At 40.5% G+C, this 22,823-nt stretch overlaps 2 protein-coding genes across 3 annotated transcripts; both read right to left on the bottom strand.

Moving 5' to 3' along the window:
- Positions 1-725: 725 nt before the first annotated feature.
- LOC115575815 (uncharacterized) lies at positions 726-13,838 on the bottom strand. 2 transcript variants are annotated; one of them, XM_030408161.1, is made up of 2 exons: positions 13,451-13,838; positions 726-2,836 (listed from the first exon to the last, which is right to left on the bottom strand). In XM_030408161.1, exons 1-2 carry the CDS (start codon positions 13,719-13,721, stop codon positions 2,298-2,300), a joined length of 810 nt encoding a protein of 269 aa, XP_030264021.1. In that variant the 5' UTR covers positions 13,722-13,838; the 3' UTR covers positions 726-2,297. The 2 variants fall into 2 exon arrangements, with proteins under 2 accessions (XP_030264021.1, XP_030264020.1); XM_030408160.1 differs by lacking the exon at positions 13,451-13,838 and adding an exon at positions 3,804-3,930 and having other exon boundaries at positions 726-3,273.
- LOC115575810 (uncharacterized) lies at positions 7,098-18,941 on the bottom strand. Its single transcript, XM_030408151.1, has 4 exons — positions 18,752-18,941; positions 10,228-10,327; positions 9,862-9,995; positions 7,098-9,331 (listed from the first exon to the last, which is right to left on the bottom strand). Exons 2-4 carry the CDS (start codon positions 10,288-10,290, stop codon positions 8,356-8,358), a joined length of 1,173 nt encoding a protein of 390 aa, XP_030264011.1. The 5' UTR covers positions 10,291-10,327; positions 18,752-18,941; the 3' UTR covers positions 7,098-8,355.
- Positions 18,942-22,823: the final 3,882 nt, after the last annotated feature.

Here is a 22,823-nt window from a genome sequence, read left to right as displayed (position 1 = left end):
TGTCTGTCCGTCCTGGAAGAGGGATCCTCCTCTGTGGCTCTTCCTGAGGTTTCTTCCGTTTTTTTTACCCTGTTAAAAGGTTTTTCCATCAACATGTGAAGTTTTTCCTCACTTGAATCGAGGGTCTAAGGACAGAGGATGTTGTTCACTGTACAGATTGTAAAGCCCACTGAGGCAATGTGATTGTGATTTTGGGCTATATAAATAAAACTGATTTGATTTGATTTGTGTCACTTAAGTTTATATGTGAGTCAAAGCAGGTGAGTGAATACTTTTGGCAATATAGGGTATATCACTTCTATTTAGAACATCCAGTTCTACAGGTTCACGTCGACTGATATGCTGCTCTGGTTACTTTCAGTCACTCCTGCACACTCAGCAGTCCAGCTCCCACTTTATCGTTGTTTTATGACTTTAACAACTTAATTATCCCTGAACGGGACGTTGTCATATAAGTTTATTAAGTATAATTATCGTTAAACAACTTTAATGTGACTCTACTGTCGGCCAATCACAGGGAGTCAAAGCTGCATTCAGAACTGCACTTTTTTATTGTCTTGTCTCTTATTATTATTCTTTTTTTTATCATAGCTTATTTTTATATGTTGAACTTGCTTTAATGTTTTGTTTCTTGATGTCCTCCGACTTGTTTTTAATATCTTAATGTAATTAATAATACAATAAACTGGTCACATGACGTCAGAGAGAGGAGCCAACAAAAAGACTTTGGTTGGGATGTACAACATACAACCCAGTTTTATTCAGGTTTTACAGTTTTTGGGGGTTTGAAGATCAGAAAATAAAAGTATAAAGGTATAAGTATAAGTACAGGAGTATAAAATCAACAGCCAACAAGGTCAAAGGGTGAAACAGCTCAGACAGAAGACCAAGACCAGAGACAGAGCCTGGATCTTCCTCTCAGTCTCTCTCTTAAACCTTCACATCATCTTAAAGGCCACAATTCATTTTGATAAAACTATAGATAGAAAGTAGAACAAGTACAAACAATGAAGTTTAAATAAAATGGGTGCATAGATTCAGGTGTCAGCAGACTGTCAGGAAGGTGTTAAACAGCTCGTACATAGTTTGAGCGACACATGTTAAACAACAAGTGCTGCAGGTTCCTCACATCCTGCTGTGCAACAGTGCAGCAGTGCAGTCAGAACACATGCAGGTCGTTGTGTTCCACCTGCCCTCAGGTTACACTTCCTTTAACACTTAAAGTCCAGACTCAACAGGAGGACTTCAGTACGACAGGAGGTGTGGTTGGTGAGGGATGACTCTGCCACCAACTGAATGAACACCAAATCAAGCTGAACAATGAACAGTGACTCCATCAGGCCACAGTGTGATTCTGACTGTTTAAAGTAGTAAAGAAAAGTCTGTAGTGAGCCAGTCTGATGGACTCAGCGAGGTGGTGATGTAATCCAGACTGGACACGAGAACAACGCCGTCCATCAACAGACAAACAACGTCTCAGTGACACCAAATGTTCCACAATCGTTCTGTAGGTCAGAAATACAGACCTGCAATCTGATACAAGATATTACAGCTGATATTAAAGTATTAAGATATAAAAGACTGGTTGATATAGTTATCTTACGTCATCACACAAAAAACACCAATTTAAACAATTAACCAAAACCAAAAAAGAGTTCAGATCGATCAGAGCGACGCTGTGCTGAGACAAATATCCATGACTTACCAGGTCGTCTCACTTCCTCGCTTACTTTCCCTCCACACCAGCTCCTTTTTTGTCCTGTCTCAGTACGATTAGATGTTTTATTGTACAGCTCTGGGTGTCTGAAAACAGCCACTATTATCCTCGCCTCCAATGTTGTTTATGAATTTGCATCTTTTCTTTGACGAATGATTCACCTCATGATTGGTCTGAACGCCCCCATAAGATCTGTAAGAGGAAAATCTACCGACTGAAACTTTAAACCACATCTCTGATCAACACACCAGACAAAGCCACAGGAAACAGACTCCGACACAACACTACGTAATAATAAGTCAGATAAATGAAGAATAACATGTTTTATCAGTTGTTATGAACTTTTAAATGTAGTCATATAATTATTAATATTTCATAGTAATTTCAATCACAAGGACAAGAACTGTTAAAAATAGCTAGCAGGCTAAAACTGACACATAGGTGTCACAAGATTACTGTTGTGAACTGGCACCTTACAAATAAAGACTGATTGATTGATTGATTAACTCTTCATCACTCCACCCACAACACTGTGTTTTGCTCAGTTTGGACACTGAAACGACACAAACACAGAAGATCTCTAACCAAACATATCTTTAAAGAATTTGTACATGGCGTCGTGCACTTTGGGTTTTCTATTCTCTGATTGGATCCTTTCCTCTGACGATCCCATCATTGTGTTGTCGATAGTGTATCCATACTGCAGCTCAGCCTCATTCAGGAATTCTTCTTCAGATCTATCCAGACAGGCAGCGAGATGGACGGTGGCCCTATAGCCGCAGACTTCCAGCACCACTGACAGAACCAAAGTGACGATCCAGAATGGGATTTTGTCAAAGGAACCCGTTTTGTCAAAGAATTGAATTTTTTTAGCGAAATCAGTCCATGGTTGATGAGTGAACGGGATGAGGACACGATTTCTCCCAGGTTCACCAAGTCTATCTTGGAGAAACACAACATGATTCCATGCAGGATCCCCTGGTTTCTCCCCTGGTACCTCTGGTTTCTGGTTTGGATCCTTCAGAGGGCTGAGAAGGATCCTCGGGATCCTCGATCCTCCAGCTTCACTCATTGAGTTCCAGTCATTGGGCAGTTTGTCCGGCGGATCAACATAATCAGGAACTGGACAGCCTTGTTGTGGAATACGGAAGAAGACCCTGTGATGAGGCTGTATACTTCCTGTAGCAACACCGTACGCTACATCAGCATTAATAGCACAGTTCCAGGGAGAATACAGGACCACATCTCTGATGGAGGGCAGAGGCATGAGGTAGTTGGCTGAGAACATGAAAGAATCAATTTCTCCGTGCGCCACAAAGATGATGTCGAAATCTTTGTCTAGCTTCTCTTTCTTATTGAACTCTTCTACCAGGCACCTATACATGTCTACAAGTGGAAGGATGACCAAACTCTGAAAATTTTCTTTCAGACTTTCCTTGATCTCTGCATTCGGACACTTATTTATTATATACACCATCAATCGCTGGTTTTCCTCATCACTCCTGTCGCTGCTTTCAATGATGCGCCTCACTTCTGCCAAATCCTCAAGTGGTCTTCTGTTGGAGGAATAACAAGAGAGGCATCTTATATTTTGGCTATAAATCTAAAATAGAGTCTTACAAGGAGCCATTCTTTGGCTGTCAATCAAACTCACTGAGCACTTTGAGAACAATAATAATTAATTCTACACTACTGCTCAAAAGTTTGGGGTCACTGAGAAATGTCCTTGTTTTTAAGGTTTGAAAAAAACAAAAAACGTTAGATATCATACAACAGTTTGTTCCACTCAACAGTGAGATTGAGATTGAGAGTCTTTAATTTGAGAAACAGACTCCTCCGCAGGTCTTCAGCTGGCAGCTTCATTACATTTACAGCGTTTATCAGACACTTTAGTCCAAATGACTTACAGTAATTCTTACAAACATTCCTACACTGATGAAAGTGACATCATACTTAATGTAAAGTGGCACTGCAATGTGGAAAAACAGGTGAAGTGCTCAGCAGTGAAAACAGTTTCATTATGACATTTGTTAGGATAATAAACAGGAAGTAGTATTCTGTGAATGCCCCCCCTTCACTGTCATACGTCATGTTGCTGTCCAGTGTCCTCAGTGTCCCTCGTATGTTGTCAGTTAAACCTCCAATTGATTTGTTCGCTGCAGCCGCACCAGCACCAGTAACAGCAAGACCCAACGCCGCTCCAACAGCTCCCATCAGAGGCTGATGATGAAGATCAAAAGTCAACAGATCAATACTTGATTCATTATCATCATCATTAGCAGGGTTGGGGATCATTCACAAATGTGTCACTGCTTGACTCTGACACATTTGCAACTATTACCACATTAATTTTGTATATATTACAACTTTATAAAAATATGAATTTCTTCTCTAAAATTACAGACTGCTCCTTTAATAATAATGTTTATATGTCACTGTGACGATGTCTTACAGATGCAGATACATGCATGCCGCCACAGCGAGGACACACTGTCACTCCCTCGCAGAAAGACATGATGAAGGTTTCTGCCTGATGGTCCAATCAGAAACACCTGTGAGAGAAAGTCAAGAGTTTCTGGCCTGCTGGTGAGAGTTCTGGTGGGATAAAGTTGGTAGAGACGTCCTGTTGTCTTTGAATAAAGTTGGTAGAGACGTCCTGTTGTCTCTCAATAAAGTTCGTAGAGACGTCCTGTTGTCTCTCAATAAAGTTCGCAGATAAAGACAGACTGACTGTAAACTCTCTGTGTTCACTCAGCCGGCTGACTGCAGCAGACTGCCTCTTCACTGGACTTTATTCTGTCCCTCCTTTCCTCTAAATCATGTGACTTCCTGTAAAGATGCAGCTGCAGATATTTGTGTTTCTTATCTATATACGCTCCTTCAGTCAAAATATATCACTTCTATTTAGAACACCGAGTTCTACAGGTTCACGTCCTCTGATATGCTGCTCTGGTTACTATCAGTCACTCCTGCACACTCAGCAGTCCAGCTCCCACTTTATCATCATTTTATGACGTTAACAACTTAATTGTCTCTGAAGGGGACATTGTCGTTTGAGTTTATAAAGTATTTCATCAACGCTAAACAGCTTTAATGTGACTCTATTGTCGGCCAATCACAAGGAGTCAAAGCTACAGTCAGAACTGCACTCTAACTTTTATTGTCTTGTCTCTTATTATTAATCTTTATTTCTACTAGTGCAGTGCCCGTAGGAAGCATGTATTTCTATAGAAAAGTGGGAGGTTAAGTAGCTTTTCATGGATGGCCAAATGAGGTGGTGTTTGAAGGTGTGACGTCAGGGATATAATTGGCTGTTTTTGACTACTTTTGATTATACCATTATATTTCACCTTAAAAACTATTTACCTTGCCTTACTTGGTGTAATTATTTTTGGCACAACCTCACATGTGTGACTGTACAGTTATTTTTTCATTTTAAGGTACTATATTAACACTATGGACCTAAAATCACAAAATAACATAAAATCAGAGTAGAAAAAGTTTGTTTTTTTACTGTGAAAACCACAAATATGTTTAATGAACCAATTGCATTAGTTATAATGCAAATATAAATTGTTGTTTACTAAACTGGTGCATAAGTTTTTGAAATTTACAAAGTTATGTGTAACTATTTACATTTAAATGCAGGCAATGCCTCAGGCTCCTCAGCTCATTCCTGCCTGTTCCACATTCAGCCGTCTCCTCCTTGGTTTGCCTCACAGCACGACTCCACTACTCACTAAACACACTACACCAAACACTACATAACACACTAACTATACACTCCAAACACGCTATGTCACAAATCTCTCAACTCTCAAAACTTGCTATATCTGTCGCCGTCTCCAACACATCACTGCTGCTGTCAATCATCCGCCGATGTCCCTCCCACATCTTCCTGTTCCTCAACAACCAAACTTGCTGCTTGAACACTTTCGTAACAAGAGGACATTTTTACTGTTTCTTCTTGCACCAGACATAAAGCAAACGTAACGGCAATGTTCGCGAAAAAGCGTGTTGGACATTATTTACCCTAAATCCAGTTTTGGACGTGCCAGTGCATCCGCTCCGTCAACTCGGGAGGTGGGCCGTGTGGGTCGGTTAGCGGCTAGCAGCTAGCTAAACACGAACATCCACAGATTCCGATCCCACTTTGTTGATTGCGCGTCTCCGGATCTCCTCAGACCCGAACAGACTCGGTCTGGACTTGTTTAATCTCATTACAATCCACAGCAGTCAGTTTAGATGCACAGAACAGAACAGAATGGGACCGAACCGCCGGCAAAATCCCGGTCCAGCTCGCGCCACTGCAGGTATAAATCCACTTGTGACAAAAGCACATTTTTACTTTTTCTTCCTGCACCAGAAACAAAGCAAACGTAACGGCAATGTTCGCGAAAAAGTGTGTTGGACATTATTTACCCTAAATCCAGTTTTGGACATGCCAGTGCGTCCGCTCCATCGACTCGGGCGGTGGGCCGAACATCCACAGCGCGTCTCCGGATCTCCTCAGACCCAAACAGACTCGGTCCGGACTCTTTTAGTCTCATTAATCCACAACAGTCAGTTTAGATGCACAGAACAGAACGGGACCGCCGGCAAAATCCTGGTCGAGCTCGCACAGCTGCAGGTATAAATCCGCTTGTTTCTTCAGGTATGTCGTGGGCTTGAACTCTGCAGTGATTGGCTCTGGTGCGCGCGTGGCTGTAGTGGCTCCGGTGGACAATGCTCATGGAATTTGTAAAGCATTTATGAAATAATGTATTAACGGTATCATTGCAGTCCAAGCAAATGCTAAATTGCACGCCACTGAACCACACAGCAGCCATGTTGAAAGTCTCAGGTCAGTCTGATCCTGATCTGCAGAGATATTTGACACACACACACACACACACACACAGACAGACAGACAGAGGTTTCTCGTATTATAGATAGATTATAATTATTTTATACGTTGAACTTGTTTTAATGTTTTGTTTCTTGATGTCCTCCGACTTGTTTTTAACGTCTTAATGTAATTAATAATAGAATAAACTGGTCACATGACGTCAGAGAGAGGAGCCAACAAAAAGACTTTGGTTGGGATGTACAACATACAACCCAGTTTTATTCAGGTTTTACAGTTTTGGGGGGGTTTGAAGATCAGAAAATACAAGTATACAGGTATAAGTATAACTACAGGAGTATAAAATCAACAGCCAACAAGGTCAAAGGGTGAAACAGCTCAGACAGAAGATCCAGACCAGAGACAGAGCCTGGATCTTCCTCTCAGTCTCTCTCTTAAACCTTCACATCATCTTAAAGGCCACAATTCATTTTGATAAAACTATAGAAAGAAAGTAGAACAAGTACAAACAATGAAGTTTAAATAAAATGGGAGATAGATTCAGGTGTCAGCAGAAGGTGTTAAACAGCTCGTACATGGTTTGAGCAACACATGTTAAACAACAAGTGCTGCAGGTTCCTCACATCCTGTTTTGCAACAGTGCAGCAGTGCAGTCAGAACACATGCAGGTGGTTGTTTTCCACCTGCCCTCAGGTTACACTTCCTTTAACACTTAAAGTCCAGACTCAACAGGAGGACTTCAGTACGACAGGAGGTGTGGTTGGTGAGGGATGACTCTGCCACCAACTGAATGAACACCAAATCAAGTTGAACAATGAACAGTGACTCCATCAGGTTACAGTGTGATTCTGACTGTTTAAAGTAGTAAAGAAAAGTCTGTAGTGAGACAGTCTGATGGACTCAGCGAGGTGGTGATGTAATCCAGACTGGACACGAGAACAACGCCGTCCATCAACAGACAAACAACGTCTCAGTGACGCCAAATGTTCCACAATCGTTCTGTAGGTCAGAAATACAGACCTGCAATCTGATACAAGATATTACAGCTGATATTAAAGTATTAAGATATAAAAGACTGGTTGATATAGTTATCTTACGTCATCACACAAAAAACACCAATTTATACAATTAACCAAAACCAAAAAAGAGTTCAGATCGATCAGAGCGACGCTGTGCTGAGACAAATATCCATGACTTACCAGGTCGTCTCACTTCCTCGCTTACTTTCCCTCCACACCAGCTCCTTTTTTGTCCTGTCTCAGTACGATTAGATGTTTTATTGTACAGCTCTGGGTGTCTGAAAACAGCCACTATTATCCTCGCCTCCAATGTTGTTTATGAATTTGCATCTTTTCATTGACGAATGATTCACCTCACGATTGGTCTGAACGCCCCCATAAGATCTGTAAGAGAAAAAATCTACCGACTGAAACTTTAAACCACATCTCTGATCAACACACCAGACAAAGCAAAAGGAAACAGACTCCGACACAACACTACGTAATAATAAGTCAGATAAATGAAGAATAACATGTTTTATCAGTTGTTATGAACTTTTAAATGTAGTCATATAATTATTAATATTTCATAGTAATTTCAATCACAAGGACAAGAACTGTTAAAAATAGCTAGCAGGCTAAAACTGACACATAGGTGTCACAAGATTACTGTTGTGAACTGGCACCTTACAAATAAAGACTGATTGATTGATTGATTGACTCTTCATCACTCCACCCACAACACTGTGTTTTGCTCAGTTTGGACACTGAAACGACACAAACACAGAAGATCTCTAACCAAACATATCTTTAAAGAATTTGTACATGGCGTCGTGCACTTTGGGTTTTCTATTCTCTGATTGGATCCTTTCCTCTGACGATCCCATCATTGTGTTGTCCATAGTGTATCCATACTGCAGCTCAGCCTCATTCAGGAATTCTTCTTCAGATCTATCCAGACAGGCAGCGAGATGGACGGTGGCCCTATAGCCGCAGACTTCCAGCACCACTGACAGAACCAAAGTGACGATCCAGAATGGGATTTTGTCAAAGGAACCCGTTTTGTCAAAGAATTGAATTTTTTTAGCGAAATCAGTCCATGGTTGATGAGTGAACGGGATGAGGACACGATTTCTCCCAGGTTCACCAAGTCTATCTTGGAGAAACACAACATGATTCCATGCAGGATCCCCTGGTTTCTCCCCTGGTACCTCTGGTTTCTGGTTTGGATCCTTCAGAGGGCTGAGAAGGATCCTCGGGATCCTCGATCCTCCAGCTTCACTCATTGAGTTCCAGTCATTGGGCAGTTTGTCCGGCGGATCAACATAATCAGGAACTGGACAGCCTTGTTGTGGAATACGGAAGAAGACCCTGTGATGAGGCTGTATACTTCCTGTAGCAACACCGTACGCTACATCAGCATTAATAGCACAGTTCCAGGGAGAATACAGGACCACATCTCTGATGGAGGGCAGAGGCATGTGGTAGTTGGCTGAGAACATGAAAGAATCAATTTCTCCGTGCGCCACAAAGATGATGTCGAAATCTTTGTCTAGCTTCTCTTTCTTATTGAACTCTTCTACCAGGCACCTATACATGTCTACAAGTGGAAGGATGACCAAACTCTGAAAATTTTCTTTCAGACTTTCCTTGATCTCTGCATTCGGACACTTATTTATTATATACACCATCAATCGCTGGTTTTCCTCATCACTCCTGTCGCTGCTTTCAATGATGCGCCTCACTTCTGCCAAATCCTCAAGTGGTCCTCTGTTGGAGGAATAACAAGAGAGGCATCTTATATTTTGGCTATAAATCTAAAATAGAGTCTTACAAGGAGCCATTCTTTGGCTGTCAATCAAACTCACTGAGCACTTTGAGAACAATAATAATTAATTCTACACTACTGCTCAAAAGTTTGGGGTCACTGAGAAATGTCCTTGTTTTTAAGGTTTGAAAAAAACAAAAAACATTAGATATCATACAACAGTTTGTTCCACGCAACAGTGAGATTGAGATTGAGAGTCTTTAATTTGAGAAACAGACTCCTCCGCAGGTCTTCAGCTGGCAGCTTCATTACATTTACAGCGTTTATCAGACACTTTAGTCCAAACGACTTACAGTAATTCTTACAAACATTCCTACACTGATGAAAGTGACATCATACTTAATGTAAAGTGGCACTGCAATGTGGAAAAACAGGTGAAGTGCTCAGCACTGAAAACAGTTTCATTATGACATTTGTTAGGATAATAAACAGGAAGTAGTATTCTGTGAATGCCCCCCCTTCACTGTCATACCTCATGTTGCTGTCCAGTGTCCTCAGTGTCCCTCGTATGTTGTCAGTTAAACCTCCAATTGATTTGTTCGCTGCAGCCGCACCAGCACCAGTAACAGCAAGACCCAACGCCGCTCCAACAGCTCCCATCTGAGGCTGATGATGAAGATCAAAAGTCAACAGATCAATACTTGATTCATTATCATCATCATTAGCAGGGTTGGGGATCATTCACAAATGTGTCACTGCTTGACTCTGACACATTTGCAACTATTACCACATTAATTTTGTATATATTACAACTTTATAAAAATATGAATTTCTTCTCTAAAATTACAGACTGCTCCTTTAATAATAATGTTTATATGTCACTGTGACGATGTCTTACAGATGCAGATACATGCATGCCGCCACAGCGAGGACACACTGTCACTCCCTCGCAGAAAGACATGATGAAGGTTTCTGCCTGATGGTCCAATCAGAAACACCTGTGAGAGAAAGTCAAGAGTTTCTGGCCTGCTGGTGAGAGTTCTGGTGGGATAAAGTTGGTAGAGACGTCCTGTTGTCTTTGAATAAAGTTGGTAGAGACGTCCTGTTGTCTTTGAATAAAGTTGGTAGAGACGTCCTGTTGTCTTTGAATAAAGTTGGTAGAGACGTCCTGTTGTCTTTGAATAAAGTTGGTAGAGACGTCCTGTTGTCTCTCAATAAAGTTGGTAGAGACGTCCTGTTGTCTCTGAATAAAGTTCGTAGAGACGTCCTGTTGTCTCTGAATAAAGTTGGTAGAGACGTCCTGTTGTCTCTCAATAAAGTTGGTAGAGACGTCCTGTTGTCTCTCAATAAAGTTCGTAGAGACGTCCTGTTGTCTCTGAATAAAGTTGGTAGAGACGTCCTGTTGTCTCTGAATAAAGTTCGTAGAGACGTCCTGTTGTCTCTCAATAAAGTTGGTAGAGACGTCCTGTTGTCTCTGAATAAAGTTTGTAGAGAAAGACAGACTGACTGTAAACTCTCTGTGTTCACTCAGCCGGCTGACTGCAGCAGACTGCCTCTTTACTGGACTTTATACTGCCCCTCCTTTCCTCTAAATCATGTGACTTCTTATAAAGACGTAGCTGCAGATATTTGTATTTCTTATCTATATACGCTCCTTCTGTCAAAAATATATAACTTCTATTTAGAACACCCAGTTCTACAGGTTCACGTCCTCTGATATGCTGCTCTGGTTACTATCAGTCACTCCTGCACACTCAGCAGTCCAGCTCCCACTTTATCGTTGTTTTATGACGTTAACAACTTAATTGTCTCTGAAGGGGACGTTGTCATATAAGTTTATAAAGTATTTCATTAACGTTAAACAGCTTTAATGTGACTCTATTGTCGGCCAATCACAAGGAGTCAAAGCTGCAGTCAGAACTGCACTCGAACTTTTATTGTCTTGTCTCTTATTATTAATCTTTATTTCTATTATAACTTATTTTATACTTTGATCTTGCTTTAATGTTTTGTTTCTTGATGTCCTCCGACTTGTTTTTAACGTCTTAATGTAATTAATAATACAATAAACTGGTCACATGACGTCAGAGAGAGGAGCCAACAAAAAGACTTTGGTTGGGATGTACAACATACAACCCAGTTTTATTCAGGTTTTACAGTTTTTGGGGGGTTTGAAGATCAGAAAATAAAAGTATAAAGGTATAAGTATCAGTACAGGAGTATAAAATCAACAGCCAACAAGGTCAAAGTGTGAAAACAGCTCAGACAGAAGATCCAGACCAGAGACAGAACCTGGATCTTCCTCTCAGTCTCTCTCTTAAACTCTCACATCATCTTAAAGGCCACAATTCATTTTGATAAAACTATAGAAAGAAAGTAGAACAAGTACAAACAGTGAAGTTTAAATAAAATGTTTGCATAGATTCAGGTGTCAGCAGACTGTCAGGAAGGTGATAAACAGCTCGTACAGAGTTTGAGCGACACATTTTAAACAACAAGTGCTGCAGGTTCCCCACATCCTGCTGTGCAACAGTGCAGCAGTGCAGTCAGAACACATGCAGGTCGTTGTGTTCCACCTGCCCTCAGGTTACACTTCCTTTAACACTTAAAGTCCAGACTCAACAGGAGGACTTCAGTATGACAGGAGGTGTGGTTGGTGAGGGATGACTCTGCCACTAACTGAATGAACAACAAATCAAGCTGAACAATGAACAGTGACTCCATCAGGCCACAGTGTGATTCTGACTGTTTAAAGTAGTAAAGAAAAGTCTGTAGTGAGACAGTCTGATGGACTCAGCGAGGTGGTGATGTAATCCAGACTGGACACGAGTACAACGCCGTCCATCAACAGACAAACAACGTCTCAGTGACGCCAAATGTTCCACAATCGTTCTGTAGGTCAGAAATACAGACCTGCAATCTGATACAAGATATTACAGCTGATATTAAAGTATTAAGATATAAAGCCTGGTTAATGAAGTTATCTTACATCATCACACAAAAAACACCAATTTAAAAAATTAACTAAAACCAAAAAAGAGTTCTGATCGATCAGAGCGACGCTGTGCTGAGACAAATTTCCATGACTTACCAGGTCGTCTCACTTCCTCGCTTACTTTCCCTCCACACCAGCTCCTTTTTTGTCCTGTCTCAGTACGATTAGATGTTTTATTGTACAGCTCTGGGTGTCTGAAAACAGCCACTAATATCCTCGCCTCCAATGTTGTTTATGAATTTGCATCTTTTCATTGACGAATGATTCACCTCACGATTGGTCTGAACGCCCCCATAAGATCTGTAAGAGGAAAATCTACCGACTGAAACTTTAAACCACATCTCTGATCAACACACCAGACAAAGCAACAGGAAACAGACTCCGACACAACACTACGTAATAATAAGTCAGATAAATGAAGAATAACATGTTTTATCAGTTGTTATGAACTTTTAAATGTAATCATATAATCATCAATATTTCATAGTAATTTCAATCACAAGGACAAGAACTGTTAAAAATAGCTAGCAGGCTAACACTGACACATAGGTGTCACAAGATTACTGTTGTAAACTGGCACCTTACAAATTGACTGATTGATTGATTGATTGACTCTTCATCACTCCACCCACAACACTGTGTTTTGCTCAGTTTGGACACTGAAACGACACAAACACAGAAGATCTCTAACCAAACATATCTTTAAAGGCTCTGTACAGGGCGTCGTTAATGTTCCTTTCCTCTGATGATCCCATCATTGTGTTGTCCATAGTGTATTCATACTGCCGCTGCAGTTCAGCCTCATCCAGATCTTCAGATCTACTCAGACAGGCAGCGAGATGGACGGTGGCACTATAGCCGTAGACTTCCAGCACCACTGACAGAACCAAAGTGACGATCTCGAATGGGATTTTGTCGAAGGAACCCATCCATCCTTGGCGAGTGAACGGGACGAGGACACGATTTCTCCCAGGTTCACCAAATCTATCTTGGAGAAACACAAAGTCATTCCATGCAGGATCCAGTGGTTCCTTAAAAGGGCTGAGACGGATCCTCGGGATCCTGGATCCTCCAGCTTCACTCATTGAGTTCCAGTCATTGGGCAGTTTGGCAGGCGGATGAACAGGAACTGGACAGCCTTGTTGTGGAATACGGAAGAAGACCCTGTGATGAGGCTGTATACTTCCTGTAGCAACACCGTACGCTACATCAGCATTGATAGCACAGTTCCAGGGAGAATACAGGACCACATCTCTGATGGAGGGCAGAGGCATGTGGTAGTCGGCTGAGAACATGAACCAATCAATTTCTCCATGCGCCACAAAGATGATGTCAGTGTGCTCTCTTCTCTCTCTCTTCTTTTTCTTCTCAAGCTCTTGTACCAGAAACTTATACATGTTTACAAGTGGAAGGATAACCAAACTCTGAGAACTTCCTTTCAGACTTTCCCTGATCTCTGCATTCGGACACTTATTTATGACATAATCTATCAATTGCTGGCTGTTCTCAGGGGTCTAGTTGCTGCTTTCAATGATGCGCCTCACTTCTGCCAAATCCTCAAGTGGTCTTCTGTTGGAGGAATAACAAAAAAGAAGCATCTTATATTTTGGCAATTAATTTAGAATAGTCTTACAAGGAGCCATTCTTTGGCTTCAAATCAAACTCACTGAGCACTTTGAGAACTATAATAATTTAATCTACACTGCTGCTCAAAAGTTTGGGTTCACTGAGAAATGTCCTGGTTTTTAAGGTTTCAGAATCAGAATCTGTATCAGAAATACTTTAATAATCCCAGGGGGAAATTGTTTTTGTTACAAGCTCCAGATATACAAAAAACATATATTTTCATGTGAAAAGACTAATTAATCATTAAAAAACATTGAAAACAGTTGATTAAATAAGTAAGAAGCGATACATTTAGCCTCATCTTGGTTTGTTGAGTATCTGGAGCATCAGCAACTGTGGGTTTGATTATAAAAAATGGCCAACAAAAAAAGAAGAGAAAGATTTCTTCTTAACTCATCAGTCTATTCTTCTAGGCAGAGGAGTCGAAAAAAAGCCAAGACTGCACAATAAAAGGAAAAGATCAAGATGGACAAAAGAACACAGATATGTTTTTTCTTGACTCCTCTGCCTAGAAGGCCAGCATCCTGAGTCCTCACTGTTGATGTTCAGACTGATGTCTTACTGTTTTACCATCTTTTTATTTATAAAAAATATAAAATATAAAACTGATAATTTCAGTAGAAAGTTTCTTTATTGAGACTATAACCTAACCCATACATGCTAAACTATCCTACAGATGGCCAGTTTCATTACGTCTTTAATGATTTATTCAACTGGTCTAAAGGTTTTTTAAAGGTCCCATATTATACTGTTTTTCATAAATTTTTCTTGCTATGTCACTCTCAGTGAGATTAACCCTCTTACGCTGGTGGACGTATATATATATAGATCACTATGGCTCGCAGAGATACTTTCTTTCAACCATGCAGGATGTTGCAGCAGGACGTTTCAGAATGGTTAGTGTGTCTGAATAATGTTAGTTTGTTCGTATGTGTTGTTACAGTTACTACCATGTAGCTAACGGCTAACAACTAGTGAAAGCTGTGTTTGTTTCAGGTATCTGTACTTTACACTGTTCACATCGTCTCTGTCTCCAGTCTGCACATGTTCCCAGACTTTTTACTGTGACACCCAAGCCCCATCGTAATATTATAAACATTAAACTCGCTCCAAATGCCATTACTTAGCGGACTGAAGTGGAGCTAACTGGTTAGCCAGTTTCCAGCTGACTTCACCGTACTCGTAGGCAACTATAAATACCATCAAACTGTGGCGACACTTATCGGTGGCTCGGTTGCAGTTGCTGGGTCCGGTATGGTTGGAACTGATCCTTTTACGAGGGTCAGTGTCGAGGCAAAGCCAGCTTTGCACTGACCCTCGTTACTGAAGCAGTCCGATGTGAAGTGGTTAGCACACACATACAAGCTAACACGGACCGCAGCCGGCACATTGTCATTAAAATGTGAAACGTAACCACGGTCTCGTCTGTTGTTCTGTAGCTGGGACAGAATATAGGCACTTATGTTGATGTTCACAACCAACAACAGAGCAATTTGCGTGTCTAGCTCTGATCGAAGACGTGGTGAAACACTGCTGTCTCTCCGCTGGACAAACCGAGCTTCACCTCTGGGGTGAACGCCCCCCTCTCGGATATCTCCTATCACCACACAGAGGAGGCGGGGATATGATAATGAGTCCTTTCGTTACGTAACGACAGGAGCTGAATCTGAACAGCCTGTAGGAGCGCCGTGTTACCAGTGGGTGGGCTGCAGAGACCATGCAGGAATCACATGTTATCCTCATTCTGGGAGTTGGCAGGCTCAGGGAGGACCAGCTTATATATGTAGAGAGCAGAGAAACCCGATTTTTCATGATATGGGACCTTTAATGATCAGTGAGCCTTTTATCCCAACACACTTGGATTAGCTAACACACTGTGTTATTGGACCACAGGAGTGATGGTGACTCTGGTCCTCTGAACACAAATGTACATGTTCCAAGGAAAATCAGCCATTTCCTGCTAGAATATAATTTACCTCATTACTAATGTGTAAACTGAACTTTTGATCAGTTGAATGTTATTTTATGTGAAAAAAAACTAGGCTTTTCAATGAAAAACAAAGACATTGCTAATCGACCATGAACTTCGGAGCTTGGGTGTAATTTTGTTTAGTCAATATTGTCATAAGAAGGATGAGGATAATAAACAGGAAGTAGTATTCTGTGAACGCCCTCCCCCCTCCTCCCCCGTCATACCTCATGTCACTGACCGCTGTCCTCTGTGTCCTCAGTGACGCTCGCATGTCGTCAGCTGTATTTCTCATTGATTGATTCGGCGCACTAAGAAGATGCGACAGCGATTGAAAAGCTTCCATCAGAGGCTGATGATGAAGATCAAAAGTCAACAGATCAATACTTGATTCATTTTCATTACTATCAGCAGGGTTGGGTATCGTCAAGGGCGTCACATTGGTTTGAAATTTGGGGGTCTGATTTGAATACCATATTATACATTCCTACATGCTTTTAATCATATTCCCATAAACTTAAAAGCAACACATTATGATGAACATGGCTATCATGCTTAGTTTGTAATTCTGTCAGTAAATATACATATACATTAATATATACATACATTATTTATGGAACTATCAACAGATAATGTTCCTATTGTAACTTCAATCACAACATATGAAAGATTTAACAAAATATGACATATATACAGTTTATATTAACTCTTTATTATAATAATAATATAATTAAATATATGAACTCTACCTGTGTCTGCCTGTGCTGCTCCCTCAGGTCTCTGCTCACCTGCGTCTTATATGAAAACAGAAGGTCACTTTGTTCAATGTTACTGATTAGAAAACATTTACATTTTTCACTTTGAAGTTGATTCATAATTCAATTAATTCGTAGCATCACTGGCAGTATGTGACAGTTAAGAATGTTTTTGGATTAAACTGTGTTCACTTCTTATCACGTTAACTTCTTATCCTCATTATTGATCAACATGAATCACCTGATCCTTTCTACAGAGCCTGTAACCACCTGCAGCTCAGTGCTACGTAGATTCCAAATTCTACCATTTTTTTCAGAGTGACAGTGAGAAGTCAGTCAGGCTAACAGCTAGCTCACGTCAAGGTAACAGTTAACCAGACAGGACGATATTCAGGCTCAGTGACTTTAGCATTTTCATCAACCAACTCACGTCTCCTTTCTTTCTTTTAAAGAAAATCATCATATTTTGCTGTTGAGATGCTTCATTTTTTCATCACAAAACTCTACGACTGCGTTACCACTCTAATGCTGCGTTCCAGAAAATTGGAGGTCGGAATTGAAATTTCTGATTTCCGACCTCCAAGTGTTCCAGGTGCACGGCGGTGACCATAGTTGCGTGACGTCAGACATCTGATTCTCTGTGAAGTCGGGGTAGATGGATTTGGCCCGAGTTTACAAGTAGGAACTCCGACTTTGAGTGGCGTTCCAGTGAACTTTTCTAGTAGGAGGTCGGAAATTCTGACCTTCAACATTGTCTGGAACGCAGCATCATTACACAAACTGTCCACGACTCACAGCGACAGTGAGTCCACTTGATTACTAACCTGGCATACGCTGGTGTTGCATCAGCTGGGCGAGTTTTGCCATCAAATTAATGCAAAATAAGCACATTGGTATATACCAGGGTAGATTAAACAAGTGGACCTAATGTTTGAGTATCAGACGCTTGAGAGCTGCTGCGTTCCGCTGGATTGAATAAAACGTGATTTCGGAAAGTGGGGGAGACATTTCCCCTCTGTCCCTAGTGGACGTTATGCCTAAGGGTATCATTCACAAATGTGTCCCTGCTCGACTTTGACACATTTATGAACAACATTTTATTTTGTTGCCAATTTTACTGAATCAATTTTAACACAAAGAAAATGATGGTTCAGTTCTTCACTTCAAAGGATCTGAGTCTTTACCTGGACTCAAACAAACAAACTGACACAACACCTGTAGAGTCCTGGACTGTGAAACATTATTACATTATTATCATTATCGTTATTATTACATCATTCATTTTGTAAGTGATTCAGAGCAAAAACAAAGATGTTTGTCTTACAGATGCAGATACATGCATGCCGCCACAGCGAGGACACACTGTCACTCCCTCACAGAAAGACATGATGAAGGTTTCCGCCTGATGGTCCAATCAGAAACACCTGTGAGAGAAAGTCAGGAGACGATCAGAGGACACCAGAGGAAACTGTATCTGATGGAGACCACGTGAACCTGCAGCTACATTTACTCCAACACTGATTCACAACAGTTGGGACGTTGATTATAACATAAATAAAAGCAGAATACCTTCAGCTGATCACAGTACAAAGATATTCAGTGTTCAAACTGATTAAACTGTGATGAAGTGATCTGTATCTCCTGGTCATGGTGCAAATACATTCAGCTGGTTAACAACTGCTCATGGATCGTTAGAACAGACAGGAAGATAGACAGGAGGACAGACAGGAGGATAGACAGGAGGACAGACTGGAGGACAGACAGGAGGACAGACAGGAGGACAGACAGGAGGACAGACAGGAGGATAGACAGGAGGACAGACTGGAGGACAGACAGGAGGACAGACAGGAGGACAGACAGGAGGACAGACAGGAGGACAGACTGGAGGACAGACAGGAGGACAGACTGGAGGACAGACAGGAGGACAGACAGGAGGCTGTTCAAACTTTAAGTCACTTTCTCTCCTTCCAGTATTGTGTTGTTGAAGTGACTCGTGGACGACCGGCAGTGATGATGAAGGTGTTTATCTGCAGAGTGAGAAGCAACGATAGGTAAAGAGTAAAAAAGAGTTTCAGACCTGCTGCTGAAAGTTCTGCTGGAATAAAGTTAGTAGAGATGTCCTGTTGTCTTTGAATAAAGTTGGTAGAGACGTCCTGTTGTCTCTGAATAAAGTTGGTAGAGACGTCCTGTTGTCTCTGAATAAAGTCGCAGATAAAGACAGACTGACTGTAAACTCTCTGTGTTCTCTCAGCCGGCTGACTGCAGCAGACTGCCTCTTTAATGGACTTTATTCTGCCCCTCCTTTTCCTCTAAATCACGTGACTTCCTGTAAAGATGCAGCTGCAGATATTTGTGTTTCTTATCTATATACGCTCCTTCAGTCAACATATATAACTTCTATTTAGAACATCCAGTTCTTCAGGTTCACATCGTCTGATATGCTGCTCTGGTTACTATCAGTCACTCCTGCACACTCAGCAGTCCAGCTTCCCACTTTATCATCATTTTATAACGTTAACAACTTAATTGTCTCTGAAGGGGACGTTTGTCCTCAGAGCAGGTGGAACTCAGAGAGAGCCTGTAACAGACTTAATGCACATATTACAAAGAAGGTTTGTGTTCAGATGTAGGAGAGGAAGTCAAAGAAGTACTCGAGTAAAGTACAGATACTGAAACATGTACTGAAGTACAGTAACTAAATATTTGTACTTAGTGACCTGCATCCTCTGATGGAGCTGTGATGGAGTCAAACAGAAACAGAAACTGACTGTGAGTTCATGCACACACACACACACACCACACCACACACACACCACACACCACGCACACACACACACACACACACACACACACACACACACACACACACACACAGCACACACGACACACACACACACACACACACACTCAGCAGAACACTTCTTGCAACAGTTATTTGATGTAATTATGAAAAGGTGTGACTGAGGCCACGCCCCTCACCCTGACACATACATCAGGAACATTTTGAACACTATCTATAAATCTCAGCTTTCCATTTCTCTGCATTCTGATCAATAATGGCCTTTGAGATGATTTCAGTGGCACATTGATGAAAACTGGAACTCAAACTCTGACAGAAGAAGAAGAAAATAAAAAACTAATTTGGCCAAATTTGACTTAAATGTATTAAATGTATTTAAACATACTTTTATGCTAAAAACAACTTATTAACATGAGTAAGACATTATAATAATCATCAATAATAAATGGTACATTTATAGTAAATAGTATTTAGTAATTATAAAAGTAACGCTCAGCTGTTAAGTTAAAGTGGACCAATATAAGGCTAATTATACACATGCAGGTATGTGGATTTGTTTCATATAGTTAGAAGATACTCGATCATTATCGGGAGATATAGAATTGATTTTGCAAAGCGACTTGATTTATTTTCTGTTCTTGGTTTGGAGGATACATGACGTTTCAGCATGTATGAATAACTGAGATTACTGACGGCATTTAAGCATAACGTAACAAAATATACAAAAAACAAACAATATGAGTAAATGCTGTGGTAAAACACTATCTCTATTAAATAATACTAATGACATGTAAGTCTATCTGAATCAGGGTTGAGTCGTCTTTGGGTGACTGAAAGGAGCCACAGTGACCTTTAGATCCTGTTTGATGTGTGAGGAAGTTCAGGCTGTGCAGTCATAAAGATCTACACGTCTTTAATGTGTATTTAGGCCTATTTGTTGAACTATGCAGTGTGAAACTGGATCTGGTTGGTACAATAAAGATAAGATTGGTGAAAACTTTTCCTTACGTCTTGTGTAATAATTAAACTTGTCAATACTTGATATTAACTTGAGTACGTTTTCTCCTGCCCTGAAGTAAACTGGTGTCCATGCTACGTGATAAACTTACTTTGCTGCGTGGGGAGAAAGATAGATGATCGTTTACAATTCTATTAAAAAAGATAACATTTTGCTGCTTCACCTTCTACACTTATCTACAAGGAAAGACAATAACTTCCACCACACCTTGTTTCTCCTGATGGGTTAGAATCATGCTGAGAGAGGGACTGGAGTTCTTACAGGTTTTCCAACAGCCTGTGCCTGAGAGTATTATTATTATTATCTTTATTCATTAAAATACAGGCACAATTTAAGTACAATTTTATTAATCAAATCCAAAAAATGGGGCTGTATAGCCTCAGTATATTATTGTCACATTCATTGTGATTTAATGAAATTATTGTATTGGAAGAAGTGTTCTGATAATTTAGCTCCTGTATAAAAAGCAATACCACATGATGAAAATACTTGCTTACAATTAAAGTCCTTCATTAAAAATTTGACCTCAGTCAAAGGACACAAGCAACGCTGTAGCCAGAAATCTAGACATACTGAGGTGAAGTGTCCTGTAGCCCTGCTAGGGGCATTTGACTTATTATTATTTGACTAATCCTTAAACTTATACAGGCTTTCCACTCTGTGACAGATGGCTTTCATTCCAAGAGGCTCGGTCATGCAGTCTGCTGCAATCCCTATACATGCATAACATCTACAAAACAATTGGTAAATTAAAATGGTGATGGCCTTTGGATGTTGTTTTTCCACTGCTTTGTTGGTATAGCAAAGATGCAAAATTCACAGTGAGGGTTTTGTGGAATACTAAAATAATATTTCATGAAGTGACAAAACAGAAAAAGTTTTTCAAGTTTCATCCATCCTGCTGTCTGCAGCTTACCTCAGTATAGATTTAGTAGTGTTTGTTAAGTCGGTATAGTGCACATTCACTGGGCTTGATAATCATTAATTAATGTTTAGTCTGATGATAATCACTTAATTTATCACTTAAAAAAATATTTTAAGATCTTTTGTACTCCCTAAAACAATCAAAAACCACACAGTTGAACAAGTAACCTGACATCAATAAATGTGAAATATTACACTCAAAGAAAAGTCACGTTAGCTGAATAGTTGACAGACCTACAATGAAATGGTGGCACATGTGAAGCATATTCTCAGAAACTCCCTCCACTGACATCTGATTAGTTGCACATCTGTATAGACACAGTGCAGATGTTACTCACAGGATTAACAATTAGCTTTTCAGTAGGCTGCACGATCACACCTTAACTGACTAGGGACGAACTCTAAACATAAAGGAGGAGAGCATAACGACAGAAATAAAAGCATATTCTTCAGATGATCAAAGTGCTGGACCTGAGAGGAAGATATTGACCTGTTCCACCTCCTCGCCAACAGTATTCCCTGCAGCATCCTGGCTTCTGCCACCCCATCTCTCCTGCTCCAAAACACAACATAAGATCAAGACATGTAGCATCAGAATCATATTTCTCAGACTCTGCATTCTCAAAAAAATAGTGCCATGAGCTAATTCATGAAGTCTAAACTGTTCCGGGGTAGAATTAGGCTGCAAAGCTATCACAGCTGCTGCTGGTTGAAGCTTTAACCTCTGTTCAATGAGTATTTCTATATTATAGATATTTAAATTATAGATCCATTTCATGGGTTTTGGAAGTCTATCCTGCAGGCGGCCCTGCTGTATAGTTTGCTCACCAACTGTAACAGTTACAACAACATAACAGGGTTGCGTATATGTACTTAATGATTTCACTAATGTGGACTACCGTTTCTGAAACACCTGTACCTGAAGGGATGAAAAAGCAAGCTCAGTGTTTCTGCCGCTGTGAGCCATGACAGACATTACAGAGAGAAACGGCTTCATCACTGTCAGTGGTTGGAGCTCAGGAAACTTCTCTGCCATCTTCGTCAAATACGGCCTGTAATGGGAAAACCACTTAATATTTTGGGTGCATGGTCGCATGGTGACATGGGAGGCAAATTATCCAAAGACAAGGAGAGGCTGTAGACTTCAGACATACTGCGGTTCTGCCCCGACCCGTCCACCAGAACATTCTGAACACTGTAATATAAATCTGTGCATTTCTCTGCATTTTGACAGGAACAATAATAGCTTACCAAATAATATATATATATAAATTGGACTCAAATTCCGACAGAAGAAGAAGACATGTGACAAATATGGCAAATTTTGACTTAAATGTATTAAACTTATTTATTTGTAAAAAATAACTTATTAACACTTTAATAATACTCATCATTCATAAATGATAC

The sequence above is a fragment of the Sparus aurata genome, chromosome 23 (genome assembly GCF_900880675.1).
Source record: "Sparus aurata chromosome 23, fSpaAur1.1, whole genome shotgun sequence".
Lineage (NCBI taxonomy): Eukaryota > Metazoa > Chordata > Actinopteri > Spariformes > Sparidae > Sparus > Sparus aurata.
Note: the sequence above shows the minus strand (reverse complement) of the source record. Positions and strands in the feature narration are given on the sequence as shown.

Excerpts from the sequence above, each read along its gene's own strand:
- LOC115575810 (XM_030408151.1), bottom strand. The coding sequence starts at position 10,290 with ATGTCTTTCTGCGAGGGAGTGACAGTGTGTCCTCGCTGTGGCGGCATG. Across the intron at positions 9,996-10,227 it reads GCATGCATGTATCTGCATCT|CCTCAGATGGGAGCTGTTGG; the intron begins GTAAGACATCGT and ends CTTCATCATCAG. Across the intron at positions 9,332-9,861 it reads ACACTGGACAGCAACATGAG|AGGACCACTTGAGGATTTGG; the intron begins GTATGACAGTGA and ends TTCCTCCAACAG.